Source organism: Patagioenas fasciata, chromosome 3, assembly GCF_037038585.1.
Source record: "Patagioenas fasciata isolate bPatFas1 chromosome 3, bPatFas1.hap1, whole genome shotgun sequence".
NCBI lineage: Eukaryota > Metazoa > Chordata > Aves > Columbiformes > Columbidae > Patagioenas > Patagioenas fasciata.
Window position 1 is genome coordinate 105,468,640 of NC_092522.1, and position 19,111 is coordinate 105,487,750.

General features: G+C 38.5%; 1 protein-coding gene across 4 annotated transcripts in view; it reads left to right on the forward strand.

Moving 5' to 3' along the window:
- The window catches only part of SNTG2 (syntrophin gamma 2), a 260,833-nt gene that overhangs the window by 79,873 nt on the left and 161,849 nt on the right, over positions 1–19,111 (forward strand). For 3 of the 4 annotated variants that reach the window (XM_065835059.2, XM_071807027.1, XM_071807026.1), the window contains exon 2: positions 17,797–17,934. In XM_065835059.2, coding sequence (XP_065691131.1) covers positions 17,797–17,934 — 138 coding nt within the window. Of the gene's footprint in view, positions 1–17,796; positions 17,935–19,111 lie in introns of those variants that run through there. The other variant, XM_071807028.1, reaches the window with a different exon arrangement.

Below are 19,111 nucleotides of genomic sequence, written 5' to 3' on the forward strand. Positions count from 1 at the left end.
CCAACAACAACAAAAAAAATACACAGAGACAACTTACATTGGAGTAGGTGTAGGTAACTATGCAGATGCCTCCAGCTAAAGTTTTGCAGGGATATTTTTCTGAATCATTGCTTGGAGAAAATGCACTGCTGGTGCAACTAGCATAGTTGTATTGGTTTAACTGGAGTTACAACAGGGTTTGCAGCTCATCTTCTACCCTGAGGAGATTCCCCTATGCAGTAAGAGTGACTTAAATATGTCTGAAGAAAGTGAAACCCATTTTTTGTCCTCTTGACCTGATCTTGACAATTAGGAATGTTCAGCCATGACAGACCCATCTTAGATAGATGCTGTGTGAAGAGGACACAAAGCGGTATTTCTGGTTGAGCTAAGGATGCCTGTGAGTTATGAATAGGCTGTGAGACTCCATTGCTTTCTTCTTCCCTTTTCTATTCTTTGCTGGTTTTGCCTTTTCATACTGTGTTTTGTAAAACCACTTTTCTCTTTGTTCAGTGCCTGTTGTGGTCTTACCTGTTCTCACTTGCTTGGTAATGAAGCTGGCCTTTGCCTATCGTATCATGATGCCAGCTTTGTTTTCCTCACAACTGTATCTTTTCAAATGATGTTTTCTGAAGTTTTATTTTTGAATGGACTCACTTAAAAAAGAAAAAGAAAAAAACAAAAAACAACAAAGCATTTCCCTGAAGTTCAGCTCTTTAATGTTTGGCAAGTGTTTACCCAAAATTTCTGTTACAGCATTTCTCTGTTTGGTTACTGGGGTTTGGTATCTATCTTTATCTGAGTGAGCCGGCACCTTAAGAGGATGTTTAATCAGAGTCCTTTGCAGATTGCTATCTTTGTTCACTGAAATGTCTAGGAGATTAGAATAAATATGTCTTCTTAGGGATTTCAGCAAAGTACCTACAATTTGATGTGATGAATTTGAGCTATGTTAGTACCTCTGTACAGACAGAACAAAGGCTTTTGGTCCATATTTAAAGTTCCAGTTACTGTGTACAGTGTACAAGCAGTAAATCCACTTAGCAGGAGGATTAATAATCCCTTTTCTGCCTCCATAATGTTGAAAGATTTGTTTATATTGCTTATGAATGTAAAAGCCACTAAAGCTGTTCACAAACCATTAACTGTTACAGTCCTATGATATGTTGAATGCATGTAATGGAAAATGAAGAATTAATTTTGCAACTGCAATTCAATAGTCTTATTTAACTAAGAACTGCATTTTATAAGATATATACTTAGGGAAATGTTCCTGGATCTTTTTAATAATTTCTAACTTTTATCAGAGTTTCTACCTTTAATGAAATACTCAATTATGGCTGAAAATCCTTTTAAAAATAATGTAAATACATGTCTGTCAGATGGGCAAATAGTTCATCAAGTAGATACCACTGACACTTCAAATACTGTTTTAGTGCCTCTTTGTAGCCTGGGAACCTACAATTTTATCTGTCAGCTGTTTTAAAGCTGCTGCCTAACAATAAATAAGCTGTTCTAATTTCTCAAACCAGAGTTTCCAAAACCTGATCATAGTTCTTCCAAATGCAAGAACTCCTGTCAATTCTTCATCCACTGCCTGTTTCCAGAGGAGAATTGGCATTTAAGTTTTAAGATACTTTTAATAGACACTTGTAGTATCTCAGTATCCAATGATGATATCCAGTGATGATCTCAGTCACTTTATTTTCTCTTACTTAACCACAAGATGATGACAGTTCAAGATTCTCAGAGTGGAGAAAAAGGCAAAGAGCAGGATTCTTCAGGGTTCTGGCAAACAGACTTTGTCCTGTTCAGGGATCAGCTTGACAGAATCCCGTGGGATGCATACAGTCCTGGAGAGGAGTCCAGGAGAGACCTCTCATTGACTTTCAAGGATCACCTTCTCCAAGCTCAAGAATTAGTCCATCTTGGCAAGCAAAGGTAGCAGGAGGCCTGTGTGGCTGAACAATGAACTTATCACTGACCTTGAATATGATAAGGTGAATGCACGGACAGATGATCTAGGAGGAATGCAGAGACACTGTGTGGTCATGTATGTATTGGGTTATGAAAGCCAAAGCCTACCTGAAATTGAATCTGATGGGGGCATGAAGGGTAACAAGAAAGGATTGTACAGATACATCAGCAACAAAAGGATGCTGCTGAATGGGATGAAGAGTCTTACGTAAGACATGGAAAAGGCCAAGGTACTCAATGCCTTTTTCACCTTCATTGGTCTTAAATGCTTTTGGAAACCCAGGTGCCCAATAACAATGGGAAAAACTGGAACACGGAAGACTTTCCCTTGGTGGAGGAGGATCAGGTTATGGAACACTTGAACAAATGGGACATACACGAGTGCATGAGACTTTATGGGATGTATTCATAAGGGCTGGGGAAGCTGGATGATGTTATTGCATGGTTTCTCTTTTTAATTTTTGAAAGGTTACAGCAACTGGGAAAGGCTCTTGCAGACTGGAGGAAAGCCTGTCTTCAAGAGGCAAAGAAACTTTAATCCTCAGATCCTTGCCAAAAATCCTTGGAAAGGTGATAGAGCAAATTTACCTGGACTCCATTTCCAAACAGATGATGGACAAGAAGGTGATTTGGAGTTCTCAGCATTGATCTGTGAGGGAGAGATTCCACCTGACCAACCTCCTAGCCTTCTATAATGAGGTCATTGACTCGGCTGATGGGGGGTTAAGAGTGGGTATTGTTTATCTTTACTATAGCAAGGCTTTTGCCACTGTCTCCCATCATATCACAGAATTGCAGAATGTTAGGGGTTGGAAGGGACCTCAAAAGATCATCCAATCCAATCCCCCTGCCGGAGAGGAACACCTAGATGAGGTTACACAGGAAGGCGGCCAGGCAGGTTTTGAATGCCTCCAGAATAGAAGACTCCACAACCTCCCTGAGCAGCCTGTTCCAGTGTTCTGTCACCCTTGCTGAGAAGAAGATTCTACTCAAATTTAAGTGGAACCTTTTGTGTTCCAGTTTGTACCCATTACCCCTTGTCCTATCATTGGTTGTCACTGGGAAGAGCCTGGCTCCATCCTCATGATACTCACCCTTTATATATCTGTAATCATTAATGAGGTCACCCCTCAGTCTCCTCTTCTCCAAGCTAGAGACCCACCTCCCTCAGCCTTTCCTCATAAAGGAGATGCTCCACTCCCTTAATCATCTTTGTTGCCCTACGCTGGACTCTCTCTAGCAGTTCCCTGTCCTTCTTGAACTGAGGGGCCCAGAACTGGACACAATATTCCAGATGTGGTCTCACCAGGGCAGAGTAGAGGGGGAGGAGAACCTCTCTTGACCTACTAACCAACCCCCTTCTAATACAACGCAGGATGCCATTGGCCTTCCTGGCCACAAGGGCACAGTGCTGGCTCATGGTCATCCTGCTGTGTACCAGGACCCCCAGGTCCCTTTCCCCTGCACTGCTCTCTAATAGGTCATTCCCCCACTTATACTGGAACCTGGGGTTGTTCCTACCCAGATGCAATACTCTACACTTTCCCTTATTATATTTCATTAATTTTTTCCCTACCCAACTCTCCAGCCTGTCCAGGTCCTGCTGGATAGCAGCACAGCCTTCTGGCGTGTCAGCCATTCCTCCCAACTTGGTGTCATCAGCAAACTTGCTGATAGTACACTGTATTCCCTCATCCAAGTCATTGATGAATATATTGAATACTGCTGGCCCCAGTACTGACCCCTGAGGCACTCCACTAGATACAGGCCTCCAACCGGACTCCGCCCCATTGACCACGACTCTCTGGCTTCTTCCCTTCAGCCAGTTTGCAGTCCACCTCACTCCCTTTCATCTAGACCGCACTCCCTCAATTTAGCTGTGAGAATACTGTGGGAGACTGTTTCAAATGCCTTACTCAAGTCATATCCACATGGACAAATTGGTGAAGGATGGACTAGCTAAATGGAGAGGGGGACTGAAAATGGGTTGAACGGCCAGACTCAAAGAGTTGTGATCAATGGTGTGAAGTCCGACTTGAGACTGGTCACTGGAGGTGTACTGAGGGAATCAGTAATGGGTCCAGTACTGTTTACTATCTTCATTAATGACTTGGACAATGGGGCAGAGAAAACCCTCAAAAAGTTTGCAGATGATATAAAACTGAGAGTAGTGGTTGATAACACTGGATGGCTGTGCTGCCATCCAGTGAGACCTGCACTGGCTGGAGAAGTGGGCTTATGAGAAGATCAAGAAAAGGAAATGCAAAGTCCTGCACCAAGGAAGGAATAACTCCAGATGGCAGTAGAGGCTGGAGGCTTACTGGCTGGAAAGCAACTTTACAGAAAAGGACCTGCGCCTGATGGACACGAAGTTGAACATGAGCCAGCAATGCAGCCTTGTGGCTAAGAAGTCCAACAACATTTGGAGCTTTGTCAGGCAGAGCATTGCCAGTGGGCTGGGGGAGGTGATCCTTCCCGTCCACTCAGTGCTGTGTAGTGAGGTGGCATCTGGAGTGCTGTGTTCTCTTCTGGGCTCCACAGCACAAGTAGATTACTCAGTATGCTTAGCGTGGGGTTTTTTTGTTTGTTTTGTTTTGAGTTGTTGTTGTTGTTTTTTTGTTTCTTGACTTTTCTTAGAACACCTTCACAGAAATCTGTTCTATATCTCAACTATAACTTTTTAAAAGGTTCCTGTACTGTTATAGTTTTCATTTTTATGTTCAGTTTTCACCTGTTTTTACACAATTACTAAAGCTACTTTTTCTGTGATTGTTTCTTCATTCTTTTTTAGCAAATATTTTGATTGTTCTAGCCTGAAGTATTTAGTATTTATTTAGGCCCTTGGTATTCTGAGATTGTCTTGAAAATAGTCAATTTAAAATGATGCAACTTATTATTTTTTTTTTAGATAATTTTCATTTCTAAATGATGAAGTTGCATTTTATAATTAGATAATGTACTCTTTACTTGTTCAGGAATTTGAAGGAATTGTTAATGAGGTATGAAAACCAGCATAGTTTGTGGAGTCTTGATAGCAGTTGACAAAGGGGTTCAAATGGTTTTCATCTGAAAACTTTGCAGAATCCTGAAAGATGCCCTTCTGCATGAATTTTTATAGTTATGGTAATAACCCAGCTATGAATGTTGCAACTTGAAAAGTTGTCAACATTTGTGACAAAATCTAAACTAATTATTTTTACAATGAAAGCCTGACTTGACTGAGAATTTTCAATTGACTTCAGCTTCATTGGGACTAAAATTAAATCACTTCGATTTTTTTTTTTTTTCTGCAGCATTTGTGTTAGAATGCTGTTTCTCTTTTATAAGAGGAAAATAACAGCTTGGTTTCAGGTACAAGAAAAGGAGAGAGATTATTTAAGATTGCTACCAGAATTTTTAATGGTCCATTAACATCAGTGCAAATCATCTGAATACAGCAAATGTGTATCCCTGTGGCACAGAAATCAGAGAAAGGTAACAAAGACTGAAGTAAGCCTTTGACATTTATGAAATGAAGAAAACCTAAGCAGGAACAGGGGAGGTGCCGTGTACTGCCCCTTCTAATCAAAAAATCCGTATATGCAAACCAGAATATCTTCTATGTGATGCCTTATGTGCAAAGGCATTGCAAAAACATCACAGTAGGCATTCAGTTGTAGGAATAGTTACGTCTGAAACCAGTAAGTTGGAACAGAAACAGATGTTTACAGAAAGGGTGAAACAACAATATTCGCACTGTTTCACCTCTTAACATCTGTATAGAAAAGTACGTTGTTTTTCTGCTGTGCAGAATAGTGGTAAAAAAAAGTATGACAGTATGTAAAAGGGATATAAACCACACATATGTAAATAGCTTAAGTGTGGTGGGGGTGAATTGAGTTAAATAATCAATGATCAGCTGTAACTGTGATCCTTATGATGGCTTGTCCATCTGTGTGCTAGCATGTGTCAAGAGGAAGAAGCAGAAAGCGGCGGCACAGATTGCATTAATGCTCATCCCAGTGAGCTTTGGGCAGGGGGAGAAGCAGTGGGAAACCTCGGGCAGGATCCTGTTTACCGCCAGCTGTGTTTTATGGGCTTGTTATTTAGCTGCACATTCAATTGTTTTGGATAGCAGTTTTGCTAAGTACAGCTTTTGTAAATTGTTTCAATTTTTCACACGGATTTCTAATACCAACTCAGAGTATAGTTAATATGTCAAATTCTTTTATGCTCTAGTAACCTGTGGTGCTTATTACTGCAAAAGATAGATGTGTTTGTCAATGGGCAGCTACTCTTAAGCATGTGATTTTTTAAAAACTACCTTTTAAAATTTTTTCCTCAGTATTCCTTTTGTTTTTATATATTCCCCTGCTATTACTGCTAATTCCTCTTCCTGTTTTTCTGTTCTTAAGTCTTCCTCTTCTCTAACAATGCTGTGTTATGCCAAAGACCGTTCCCATTATTCCACACCCATACCGCTTCTCTCCTGCTGTCCTTCACAAAGTACAAGCAATCTTGTCTCTTGCCCCACAAATTTGACTTTTATATTTGCATGAAAATGTGACACTGCTGATAGCGCTTAAGATCACATGCCTTTTTTCCAACACAGGCCTTTCATAAATATGCTTCAAATACGCACAACACAGGATTTGGTATTCATGCTGTCCCATCACCAAAATACTTGTGCACACATGAGCGTTATCCCCTTTGGCACTTCTGCTGTGAAATATCATTAGGATAATCTGGCAGTAGTTGTGCTACAGTACTGATATGACTTCATGATGCTGCTAATGCTATCAGGGAAGGAACAGTTAAAACTTCTGCCTTCTCTCCATCCAACTATGATTTTTGTAATGTTTCTGACTCTGATTTATTTCTTTGCTTCCATGTTTTGAACTTAAATCCCCTTGGCTCCTTCCTTTTCTCCTTGCCATTTCTCAATAATAGGAGTTTGCTCCCCTGTCCCTCCAACTGCCGGGTGAATGCCTTTCTCTGACAGCAAGGTTAACTTCAGATTTCTTGAAATCCTTGAGTTTTCCTGGTGCCACTTGTCTGACTGACTTCTGTGTCATGCTCCTACCTGCTTTACGTTGCGCAGGAGCTCTGTTTTCCGTACTCACTGCTGTTTCCACATGTGTTCTGTAAAGCTGATGTCCCTGTCCCTCTGGTCTGCTTTCTTCTCGCTGTCTGTCTTGCTTGCAGGCCGAGCAGAGTCACTGCCTGGCCCTCTATTGTGCTTCTGCTGAGTCCGTCAGAGCTAATGCAGAGATCTTTGCATCGGTCTGCAGGAGATTATACAGATCGTCTTTTGTCCCCAGCCTGTGGCAGCGAGGGTTTTCCATGCGGTGTCAACTAAGTATTGTGCCAGCCCAGTACCCTTTGAGTAACCATAGTGAGAGGCACTGGAGGGATGGTTATGGATAAAAAACAAGTTATGTTGCAACTTTATCACTCTGAAATATTGCTTTGTTGTCAAAACCCTTCAAATGTCCAGCTCTTCTGTCAAACAGCTTACCATCTAATGCTTTTTTACTCAGCATTAGTTGTTTATGGTTTTCTGACAGTTTTATTCTTGTGTTTATGTACATATGTCTAAATGTGTATATGTTCCACCATAGGCATAAGCCAAATTGCTTGTGTATCAAGGGCAGTTGCCTGCACTGGCTGTCAATCAGCAAATTCTTGAAGTTGAGAAAGACATTGAATAAAACATTAATCTTGAGAAATCTTCACCTGGTGAAGTCTAATTCAGAAAAAAACATGTAAATTTCCGTACTTGTGTTACCTGCAATTTTTCTTTGATTACTGGGTATTCTAGAAAACCTTTAGTTACATTTAGTGATTTCCTGTTTCTTTTCTGTTTTGTTTTGTGGTTTTGTTTTTTTCTTTTTTTAAAAAAACTTCCAGTTTCTGAAGGATATCTGTTGATCATCTTGAATCCGGTTATTCATTTTTTGCTTTCATCCCCAGCAGTAAGCTTTAGAACTTTTTTTTCCTAGTTGGGGTTGATCTTTATTTTCCATCTCTGATATTTGCAGGTATTTTTCTAGCATCTGCATTTTGTGAACATCTAACTATTTATGGTTGATTCTCGGTACTACTTTTTAGTTCAGGCTTGATTCTGAAAGATTAGGAAAGTGACTTTCATTTAGTGGTGGCTTAATATAATAGATGCTTGTTTAAAGGCTTTCTTGTTGCAGAAGATTCAGTCGAGACTAGCCCATCTTTGTGTGCTTACCACTAACTGATACAATGATTTAATAAATTCAATAAGAACTGTGAAGATGTCCCAGCACGCTCAGAAACTAATTCACTGAAATCTTGTGTATCCATTTGAAGAATTCCATTGTTTGTGAAGTTTGTTACATACTAATCAACTACAGACAAATTGAATATGTACATATCACTTTTGGATTTTTTTCTGTCAGCATAATTCCTAAGGAACTTCTCTTAGGAACAAAATGTAACTGCAGGTGTTTATCAGAATGCGCTCTTGTTACAGGAGATTTTGGTTTTGAAATGTAGGTGTAAAATAAACTGTTTCATCTATTTTCATATGACATTTTTCGTATGGCATTTCATATCACATTGAATTTTTGATATTCTCTTAGCTGTTTCTTAAATAATCTCCGAAGAGAATGTTCTTGTTGTCTTTTTTGCTGATTGCTAAGTGGTTTAGTTTGAAGTGTGAAATTCACATTTTCTTGTTTAACCTGCTGTACGTGTAGGAGCATCTTTACATTCTTAGGCTATTTAATTCTGTGCTACTGTCCAGTTGCCTGAAAAATGAGGTGTAGTAATAAGCAAGCAATTGAGTTAAAGATATTATCTAAATCAAAATAAAACTAGGCAATTTTTGTAACAGTAAGCACCCTGGGTGTTTTCTGGGATAGAATCTGTATTCTAACATATTCAACTGTGTGGCACTATTATTTAGCATGGATTAGAATTTTTAAGCATGCAATTTTTATTCAATGCGACCTTCTGAAAGTTCTTTTTCTAGACATGTGTTACAGAATTCAAATATTTGTGTCTGATGTTTTTAGAGGGGTATGAAGATGACAATAATCAGTCATATCTCATTAGCTCATGACACACTGAGCTTGTAGTAATTAAACAAGACATTACTGCTACTGCTTACTTTCTAATGATTGAGATCACACAGATTGAGAGTCAGCTGTTAATCACTTTTCTTGCAAAGCTAATGTCATTAACAGAAATCCCAACAATCTGCTCGTAAGGCTACTTTTAACTGAGCTTTTAGTGGACAGGCTATGATGTAATCAACAAAATAAACTTTAAAATTTTGTATTTTGAGAGCATGTTTTCAAACTTCTGTTACATTCAGTTAATATTCTTGCTTGCAGATTCCTACATGCCACTTAAAAATTTAGGAAAATCTTTAGTTATATTGTCATGCTGCAGTTAAAATCTTCTAAAACCTTGTGATGCTAATGTATCTTTTGCAACTGTTTGTAGCAAAATGTTGATCTATAATGTCATTAAAAAATGCATTTGTTGTGAACATGAATCACCTCTTTAAAATGAGTTGTCAGAAATTTGTGATCTTCACTAACTGAGAACAGCAATTGTGAACATTATGAAACTATGAAATCTGGTTACACCTCTAATAAAAATGTACAATCTAATGTCAGTCTTGGAATGTTCAGGCATACTAAAAATATAGTAAAACAAAGATAAGTATCCTCACTAGCTGCTTACTCATTGAGGCTACAAAAAAATTGTGGGTTTTTTTTCTTAATTTTTGGTCAGTTTGGCTTTAGTGTTTGCTTGTTTCAAATATGAGCTGAAAGAAGATGCGTATGTCCCAAATACATCTTTAAAGTTAGGGAGCTATTAAGTTGGTTTGTTGATATAATATTCTAGGTTAAAAGGGTGAGGGTTTTTTTGTCAATTTTATGATATTGAAAATAATCCACTGTTAAAAATTAGTGTTGGCAGTTGCTTTCCAACTAGAATGAATTTCAGGCTTAACTCGGTTTCACTTTAATTTGAAGTATTTCCCTTCAAACTACTTTAAAATATTTCTGTTCAGACACAGACGAAAGCTGAAGGGCTGGAGCCCTGAGGCAGCTGCAGGTTTCATCAGCTGCAAGGGTGCAGTGAGGTGTTGGTGCTGTGGTCCCTGCTGCACTTATCCTTGTGGGGAAGGGAGATGGAAGGAACTGGTGGTGGGCTACATGTCTGTGTGCATGTCAAAGGGTGACACAGGATTGTGGCCTCTGCTGTGACTGTGGATGTGTCCATCATAGTCCTGGCCCTTGGGCTCTGAGATGGGTTAAGCAGGACTGCAAGACTAATGGATGTAATGGTAATGCTGCAACCTTTTGCGGGTGGAAATTGGATGGACGTGATACTGGCGATGGTGGGCAGTAGTACTTTAGAGCAGAAAGGTGTCTGACCCAAAGCACTGATGTCATCCGAATAATTTCTAGATCATCATCTGACATTAGATTACCATGTTCTATATGCATTCATGTCTCGAAACAAACAAACAAAATTTGTCGGTTTTATTATTAACATTATTATTATTGTTGAGTTTATTTTTTTTTTTTTGACATAAGAAAATAAATATACCTGTTTGCTACTCGATTGCTATAGCCTCAGTCTAGGTGGGTGGGTGGACAGTTGCTTGGATATTCAGGCTGAGGGTAGTGGTTAATGAGTTGTCCTCTACCTGAACTCCTGTGGCAAGTGGTGTTCTTCAGGGGTCTGTCCTGTGACCTGTCCTCTTTAACATCTTTGTCAGTGGCCTGAAGGAGGTCACAGAGAGCTTGGTTATCCAGTTTGCTGATGGCACCATATTGGAGGGTGTGGTCAGTTCACCGTTGACAGAGACCCAGGCAGGCTAAGAAATGGACAGCCAGGAAATTCAAGAATGAATGAACTAAACTAATGAAACCATGAAGTCAAATGCTGAGAGCCACTGGCAGTGGTACAGGCTGGGCCCTGCCTGTCTGAAGAGCAGCTTTTCTGCAGAGGCCCTGGGGGTCCTGATGTGCTGTGAGTTGTACTTGAGCCAGCAGTGACCCCTGGCAGCAGAGAAGTCAACAGCATCCTGGGCTGTATTAGGAGGAGCACAACCAGGAGATAAAAGGAAGACATTATCCCTCTCTACTCAGTGCTCACTAGACTGCATCTAGAATACTGCATACAGTTTTGTTTCCACAAATACGGAAAACCGCACTGATAACCTGGAGCAAGTTCATTGCAGAGCCGCCAAGCTGATTTGGGCTGGGAACACTTGCCCTGTGATGGAGCTGCACCTGTTCTGCCAGGAGAAGGCTTCAGTAGGACCTAAAGGCAGCTTGTCCATGGCAGCCAGGAGTATATCAAGAAAACAGAGCTGGGCTCTTCACAATGGTGTATGGGCAGGCAGGAGACAATAAGCAGAACTTGAAATCAGATACGAGGAAAGTTTTTTTTCTCACGAGGACAGTCAAACAGTGGAGCAGGTTGCCCAGCAAGGTTGAGCAGCCTTCATCCTTGGAGGCTTTCAGCCTGAACTGATCTCATGATTGCCTTGCTTTGATGTTGGGCTTCAAACCTGCCAAGGTCCCTTCCTACCTATGATGGTAAAATAATGTTTTGTCTCCTGATCTATAGGAGTCTTCAACTACTCTGAGATATGGGACAAATCCATATCATTTTGTCCTCTGCAGCATTTTTACAGGTGGTTTTTACAGATGATTCTTCTTTCTAGTGCTGAGGAAACGTGACCTATCCAAATAGTCGGTTTAAGGGCTTACTTATCATTCTAATCAGAATTTCTTAAAGGAAAGAGTATTAAAGTTAAGGAGTTTTGTCTCAGCAGTTGTGAAACACTGTCAGTAGGCATGAAAGCTATAGCATGCTAAAACTGAGAAAAAGGACAACTCCATGTGTATTTACAGTAAAAACATGCTCTGTAAGTGAGCTCTGTATAATTGATTTCAGAAAGGTACAGTTAATCTCTGTCTTGTATTTGCTTTTAGTTTTACTGAAGGGTTTTTTTGTGCTTATGCTGCTAATACAATCATTAACTTTTTACTTTCTACAGCTGTGTTACTTCTCTCACCACTATCTCCTGTCCTTATCCATTTGTCCCATGTTGGTCCATTGAAAAGCCTGTATTTGTTTTCTCACTCAAGGCCTATTAAGCCTGGAATTATCTTCTCATCATGAAAGACAAAGGTACAGTTCTTTTTAGGGTACAGTCCTCCTTCACATTAAGTGCCATAAAAATTATGATTATTAACAAATTTTATTGTAAATACCACTTCATCCATTGTTAATACCACTAAATGATAAATCTCTTCAGGTCTTAATAGTTGGCAGTTGCAAGTTGTTCACTGCAGGTGTCATAAAGCCAGTCAGGCTTTCTCCTGGATGCAGAGGTTCAGTCATATGCAACAAGTCACATAATTCTGAATATTAACATCAGAGACACACAGATCTGAAAGAAGTTGTCTTTTCTGGGATTTTGCGCTGTTAGAGGATTAGTACACGTACCATTTGGGCAGGTGTTTGTTCAGTTTTCTCAGAATCCCTTAGCAATGGATGTCTATGATCTGTCCCAGCAATCTGTTCAAGGACTTCATTTCCCTTGTAGCTGGAGTATGTTAAAAGGAGGAGATTTCCGAATTATTTTCTTATTCGATTGTTCCATGTGTCTTTGCAATAGATTTTGAAGTACTTAAAACTGTCATTATGTCCTCTTGTATCCTGTCTTTAAAGTAAACAACCTAAATACATGCAGAATTACTTATAGGCCCTATTTTCCAGATTTCTGATCACTTTCAATTTTTTTTTCATATCTCAGAATGCTTTTCAGTTTATTACCTCTTCTATGCAGTGTAGCTATGGAGCAACACTGATATAATACTGTATAACAGGAAACAATATACTGGGATGTATTAAATGCAACACTTGTGATGGATTACTTCATGGACATGACATTATTCCTCCCTCACATTCACCAGCATTTAGGTAACCTTCTGTTCTACACAGCTGCAGAACCATGTTTCCTTTTGGGCACTATCTTGTGAGAGTGAGAAAAAGCACATTAGTAGGAAATAATCTGAAGGAGAACCACCAAAATACCTGTTTACTTTTATCATGACAACAAGATATTGATGCTAATATTTGGCTGTCAATCCTCACTGCTACCTGCTTGTTTCCTTTCCTCAATAAATGGTGAAGAAAAGCTTTTATTTTTCCATGCAAGTGACTGTTCTTCCTAGGGTGTAGCACCTTGCACTTTCATTTTTTTAATCCCATTTTTTAAATATATAGTTTTTTAATGTTAGTCAATGGTATTTAAATTTGAATTCTGTCCTTCTCTGAGAAAATGTCTCTGTCTTTTAATCACAGGAGGAAATCTGTTATAGAAAACATATCAAACCAGTTGTGAGAGAGCCTACTGTAAGTTAGTGGTCAGGGCACTGGCTGTGTGGGGCCACCTGAAATTCTTCCTGCCTAATCTGAAGTGATGTAGGATAAAAATCAGTGACTCCAGTTCTCATGGCTTTACCAAGTGTTCCATCCATCCATATATCACAGACAGGGAATTTCAACAGAGTTGTTTTCATGGAAAAAAAAGGTGAAATTGGATTGGAGAATTTTGTCACTAGATATCTGAGGTGTAAGCATTGCTGATAAAATACTTGTCTGAAAATATAATGTGGAATTTCAGTTGGAAAAAAAGAATCAGACATAGTGCTTAAAGAATTTTATTTAAAAATTAAGAAAGGTCGTTGAGAAATGCATTTTAGCAGCTAAAAATTGTACTGCCATGTCATTGAAGCTATGGGTATATTTATTAAGGGTAACGATCAGCAAATGGTGGGTTCTGTTGGAGGACCAATGTAACTCAGTGCGGTGGAGTTTTTATCTAAATTAGGGGAAGCTGCAGATGGTCAATTTTTTAAGGGTCTAAGACACTAGTACTCCATTTAGTTGGCAACAGTAGTGATCACAGTTGTTAAAATAGGCAGAGGGAATAAGAGACACTTTTGGAGTTACCAAGAATTTCAGTTTAAATGAAAGTACTACTGCACTGCGTGTACTCTGACATCTGCTCTGAATGCATACAAATATATTATTATGAATGTCCTCTAAATTTTCTGCCTGCCTGTGTAAGACTCTTGAACATTTTCTGCCTCTCTTCAAACAATTACTAGCATGAAAAACCTGACAAATATTGCTCTAATGCATTTGAGGAATAAATGGAAGTAAACAAGTGAAGAGTTTCTATTGGAAACCTGGTACCTTGACACCACTTTCAAAATCTGCCTCATTTTTTTTTGCGAACTTTTTCAAGATAAAACTTACAACAGTGAAGATGAGTATTTTATGCCAGTAAGACTGAAGTTTGGCTTAGAGATGCCTACTTTGAAACACAAGTTGCAGCTGTGAGCTTTAGGCTGCAGATAATGTGCATTTATAAGAGATACCGTGTTTTGAGTAGGGTCCCAAAAACGTTATGCTGAACAGGGAGTACTTTAAAGCAAATACACTGTCTAGGGACCTACATAAGTAGTCAACAATAAAACTGATAAAAGGATTCATCTGCAATTCTAGCTCCCTCTAGAGAGTGATGTTTTCTTCTCTGTGGTATTGACAGCTTTTGAGCTTGCTTGATAAAGTAGGTTTCAGGTTTTTTTTTTCTTTAAAAACAGAACAATGACTAAGCTTTCTTAAAATTCATGGCTACTGTGATGTTTGTGGTCTCCTTTTCTCTTCCTCCCCCCATGTATGTGGACGTGCACATGCAAATACCCCCCACTTCCTGAGGCCAGGGTCTAGAAATACGAAAATCAACATTTAATTTCCTCACTTGCCCAAGTGAATTTGTTTATATTCCCCTACTTCTCACTGTGAGCACTTAAATCCTATTGAGATTCAACTCTTTATGTACTTTCCACATTTTTTTAATTACAAAACACATGTACATTTGCTGTATAATATTTAAAATTACTGCATCATTTTGGGGAGTTATTTCCACTTCTAAGTCATCACTTTCTGATACCAGTTATTAGGACAGCTACTGTATAGACAGTTTTTCAGTGAGGAATCAAGATGACTGTAGCATAGTTAAAATGCTGGGTATATGTGTACATGCAAAGACTAAGTTCTCATTAAAAGATCCTTGTTTGAAGAAGCACTTTGCCTGGACTGGGATTTGCCCTCCAGAGTTATGTATGCCATCTCTTTAACACAAAGAGAGAACAGAGGAATGTGCTGAACTCTAATTCAAGGCCATTTATAATGGCCTAAAAAAAAAGCCGACTTGAAAGGCTGAGAGAAATTTAGATTAATCTTATTGATTCTGAAAGCAAATAAGGTATTGCTGCACGTCATCTTGGATCACATCAGGAGCTAGATGGAGTGTGAGGTAGGGACTGGATTTTAATAAAAATAGATGAGCTTCAGTGAGACTTTCAGTTTAAGTAGTCTGGTGGAAAATGCTAAGCTATATAATTGGTTGCTCTACATATTTCATTCGTTACCTGATCATCTGTTACAAATGAAAGTTCAGGGTATTTCATTGTATCACTTCTAAACATATGCAATGATTATCAGCCAGAAATCTTCTGGGTTTAGGCTGCACAAAGAGCTCTCTAGAGCTGGGTTCTCCTGGTGTTTCTGTAGAGCTCTGGTGTGTCAGCACTAGTACTGGGGTTGTCCATCCGGGTGGAGTGGTGATGCACTTCCTCTCCAATAGCAGCAAAATGTGGGTACATGGGTTTTTCAAGCTAGTTCTTCTACTGCTTGCAAACACTTGCAAGTTATGCAGCATGACTTAAGCAGATGATGTTGGCTTGGTTTTCATATGTTGTCATTCACAAAAACATATTGATAAAACATCCACACATGCTGGAAATTTAAAACATTTCAAAACTTTGGGAAAATAAAGAAATGTTGATTTCCAAACAAGTGAGAGTGATTTAGGCTTTGCACCCTCAGTGAAATTTGTTTCCTTTAGGCATTCCCAGCAAACATTAAGGACAAGATTTATCTGTCCAGAATTAGATGCTTGTGTCTGAGTTGTTATTTGTTTACTTTAAAGTCAATTTAGAGAGCAATGGTGCAATATGTTCCCTTTTAGATGGATGTATAAAAGAGATGAGGTAAATCATGCTTCAGAGGTGTTTATTGCTCACCACTGGCTTGGCAGTATCTAAATGGCTCTTCTGGATGTGGATTTCTACACTGTAAATCTGCAAGATCCATTTCAAACTGAAGATACCCACATGGGGATGTCTGCTGGTGTGGCCCATTAGCTGTATTGCATTGTAGTAATAGAAATTTGGTCTCATCTCCAGCTAGAGGAAGACCTGGGTGTCCTAAAATCCTGTGTCAGCCTAACATGTGTGAAGGTCTTAGATACCTCAAAGTGTCGTAAGTAGCAGCAGTGGCCTACATGGGGACAATGGCTTGGAACCCAGGGACAGGAGAACCACACGAGTAATTCAGCTGAGCAACTGCTGTGTATACACTTCAGGGTAAATTGAATTGCTCTCTAGGCTGCATTTTCCATTTCTGCTATAAGGGAGCCTTTGACACTCCATTACTGCACAGAGCTGCACCAAGTCTAAATCTAAGTGCTTAAGCTTAAACTGATCCTGCCTTTAAAGACCAAAAGACAATTACAACAGACCTTTCTCTCCTGTTTTATAGAAATGAAAGTATTATTATGAAGAAAATGTTCCATGTTTATTTTATTTTAAAAACCCTCAAGCACTTACTCAGTGCACAACAGCTTTCTTCTTTAATTCCATTAATCTGTATTTTACACAGTCTACTATTTAATGTAACACAGATGAACAACTTGGTTTTTGAATTGCCTTTTAAAAACAAATGCTGCAGCTAAATCCTAACTTATGTTCGATTATTCTTCACTTGCATGGAGGCAAGTGCAGTGTTGTGATGATGCTGTTATATACATTATAATTTAATAAACAACTATTTCTTTTGAATATGATCATCCATTACAGAACAGGTGTTTTGCATTTTCTCTTCTATGCAACTACTGTAAAGCTCTGAAATTGCATTAGTCTGCTTATTTTAACAAAGCGGTCCTAATTCCACAGTTTTTGTTTAAGGAGATATCTGACTGAATATTAGTGGGAAATTTGCATGTAAGTAAATAAACCAAAAATTAAAATAGAATTTACTTTCTACTACTAATGGAGAAAATAGTGTTTATACCAAATACTTGACTATCCTATAGCGTTTGCTAGTTACTAGACCAGTGATGATGTAACTTCAGAAATGTATGTCCATCTTGACCTAAACAATTAGAAATTCTGTAACACCTGCGTTTATTTATGTGTTTTATAATATGAAAACATAATTTTGTACTGTAATAAAACTCTGTGTCTTAAAGGCAGTGATTATAAAGGATACAGGTCTTTTTGTGACACAGTGGAAGGAACACCTCCAGGTCAGGAGCAGTATTGCACTTCCCTTCTTCTTGCTGAAACTGGAAAACCACAGAATCATGTACACTTATACATACCTCTTTGCTTCTAATACAGTTTCATAATAAGTTGTACAATTAAAAACAAACAGGGCATCATTCAATGGCAATACTCCTTTGTGGAATAGTACATTGGAGATTTTTTTTTACGTGTTATTGTCTACTTCAAAGACCCTTTAGTCCATATTTTACAGTATAGAAGAGACTTTTTTGTGTCTAATCCATTTAAAGACTGAAAAGCTGACTAGTTTTCCAGTTTCTGTAAACAGTGCTCACTTACATGCATTTTATGTATCGAATGGGATAGATGTTGATATTCATCATTATTAAGGTACATTTTCTTTAATTTTTATTTCTGTGCCTTGCTTTCACAGACTAAAACTGGTATTGCATTGTTGTATGATGAAGTATCTGAAAATGCTTATGACATCCGACTGAAGCTTACGAAAGAGGTATTAACAATTCAAAAACAAGATGTCGTCTGTGTTAGTGGAAGTGATCACAGTGCAAATGTAAGTGCTTCTATATCTCTGTGCTTTCAACTGTGCAGTTTAATGTCTTCTTCAGAGATCAGTTTATGGTATTGGAGTGCAAGAGATTTTATTGGGTAATAGAAATACATGTAATGATCAGTTGTTGTTTTTTTTGTGCATATTTATGTTCTTGCATATGAAAACTTTTTTTTTTGGCCCGTGCTATATGTGCTTTATTCTGACATATGTAACCTTAACAGGAGAGAAAATGTCTATAAATACTGAGATTACAGCATTCTCTTTTGAGGTCCCTTCCAATCCCAAACATACTGTGATACTGTGATATTGTTAGGCCATTATTAAATGAAGGAAAAACAAAAAAACAAGTATTTCTCATTGAAAGTATTTTAAGAGTAAACTAATATACCAGACTTCTTCATTTGTGTATCATGTATTGACAGAAAGTCTGTTCAAGGGCATGGAACTGCCTGAGAGAACACTTGACAGGCACTTATTTCACTTTAATTCTCTTTCCGGCACAGATGGGCTTCATCAGTGCCAGCATGTATGTGTTGCTTTTTATTCCACAAAATTCAGTTATGCTGCTTTTTCGAAACATGTGGTGCCCTTAAGCTATAGAGGAGTCTTCTGTATCACCATTTAATAATGTCAGTAGAAAAACTGGTGACATTTTACATAAGCAGTACAGCAGTGATGTCTAGGTTATGGGCATCCCCTAACAGGGTATTTTATTTCCTCATATAAACAAACAGTGTTCCTCTTAAAACTAAGTGTAGGTATCCCAATTTTTACTAAGAAACATCAGTTTTGTGAACTGTGCTGGTATTTGTTAGAGTGAACAATTCATGGTAGCCTCCCCAGAAAGGGCCAAGGGGAGCCTTTCTGTTTGTGTGCCATATTGTACATGCCGTGTATGCATAAAATCTGGCACTAGGAAACAGCAAGTGAGTTTGTGATACTCAGCTAAGAATTAGGAGCCAAAACTGTATAGAGTAGGTATCCATACAGATATCTGTATTTCAGGGAGAGTCTGCCTATATAGCACAAAAACAAGTTTCATTCCTGCTATAGTAAATATTTATCTAAATTGTTTAATATCACACAAAAAATAATTTGAAATAGCTTTTAGTAGTTGGAAAAGTATTGGTTTCAAAACTTGTCCATGAAACTCTGTGTAACACAACTTGCTCTTAAA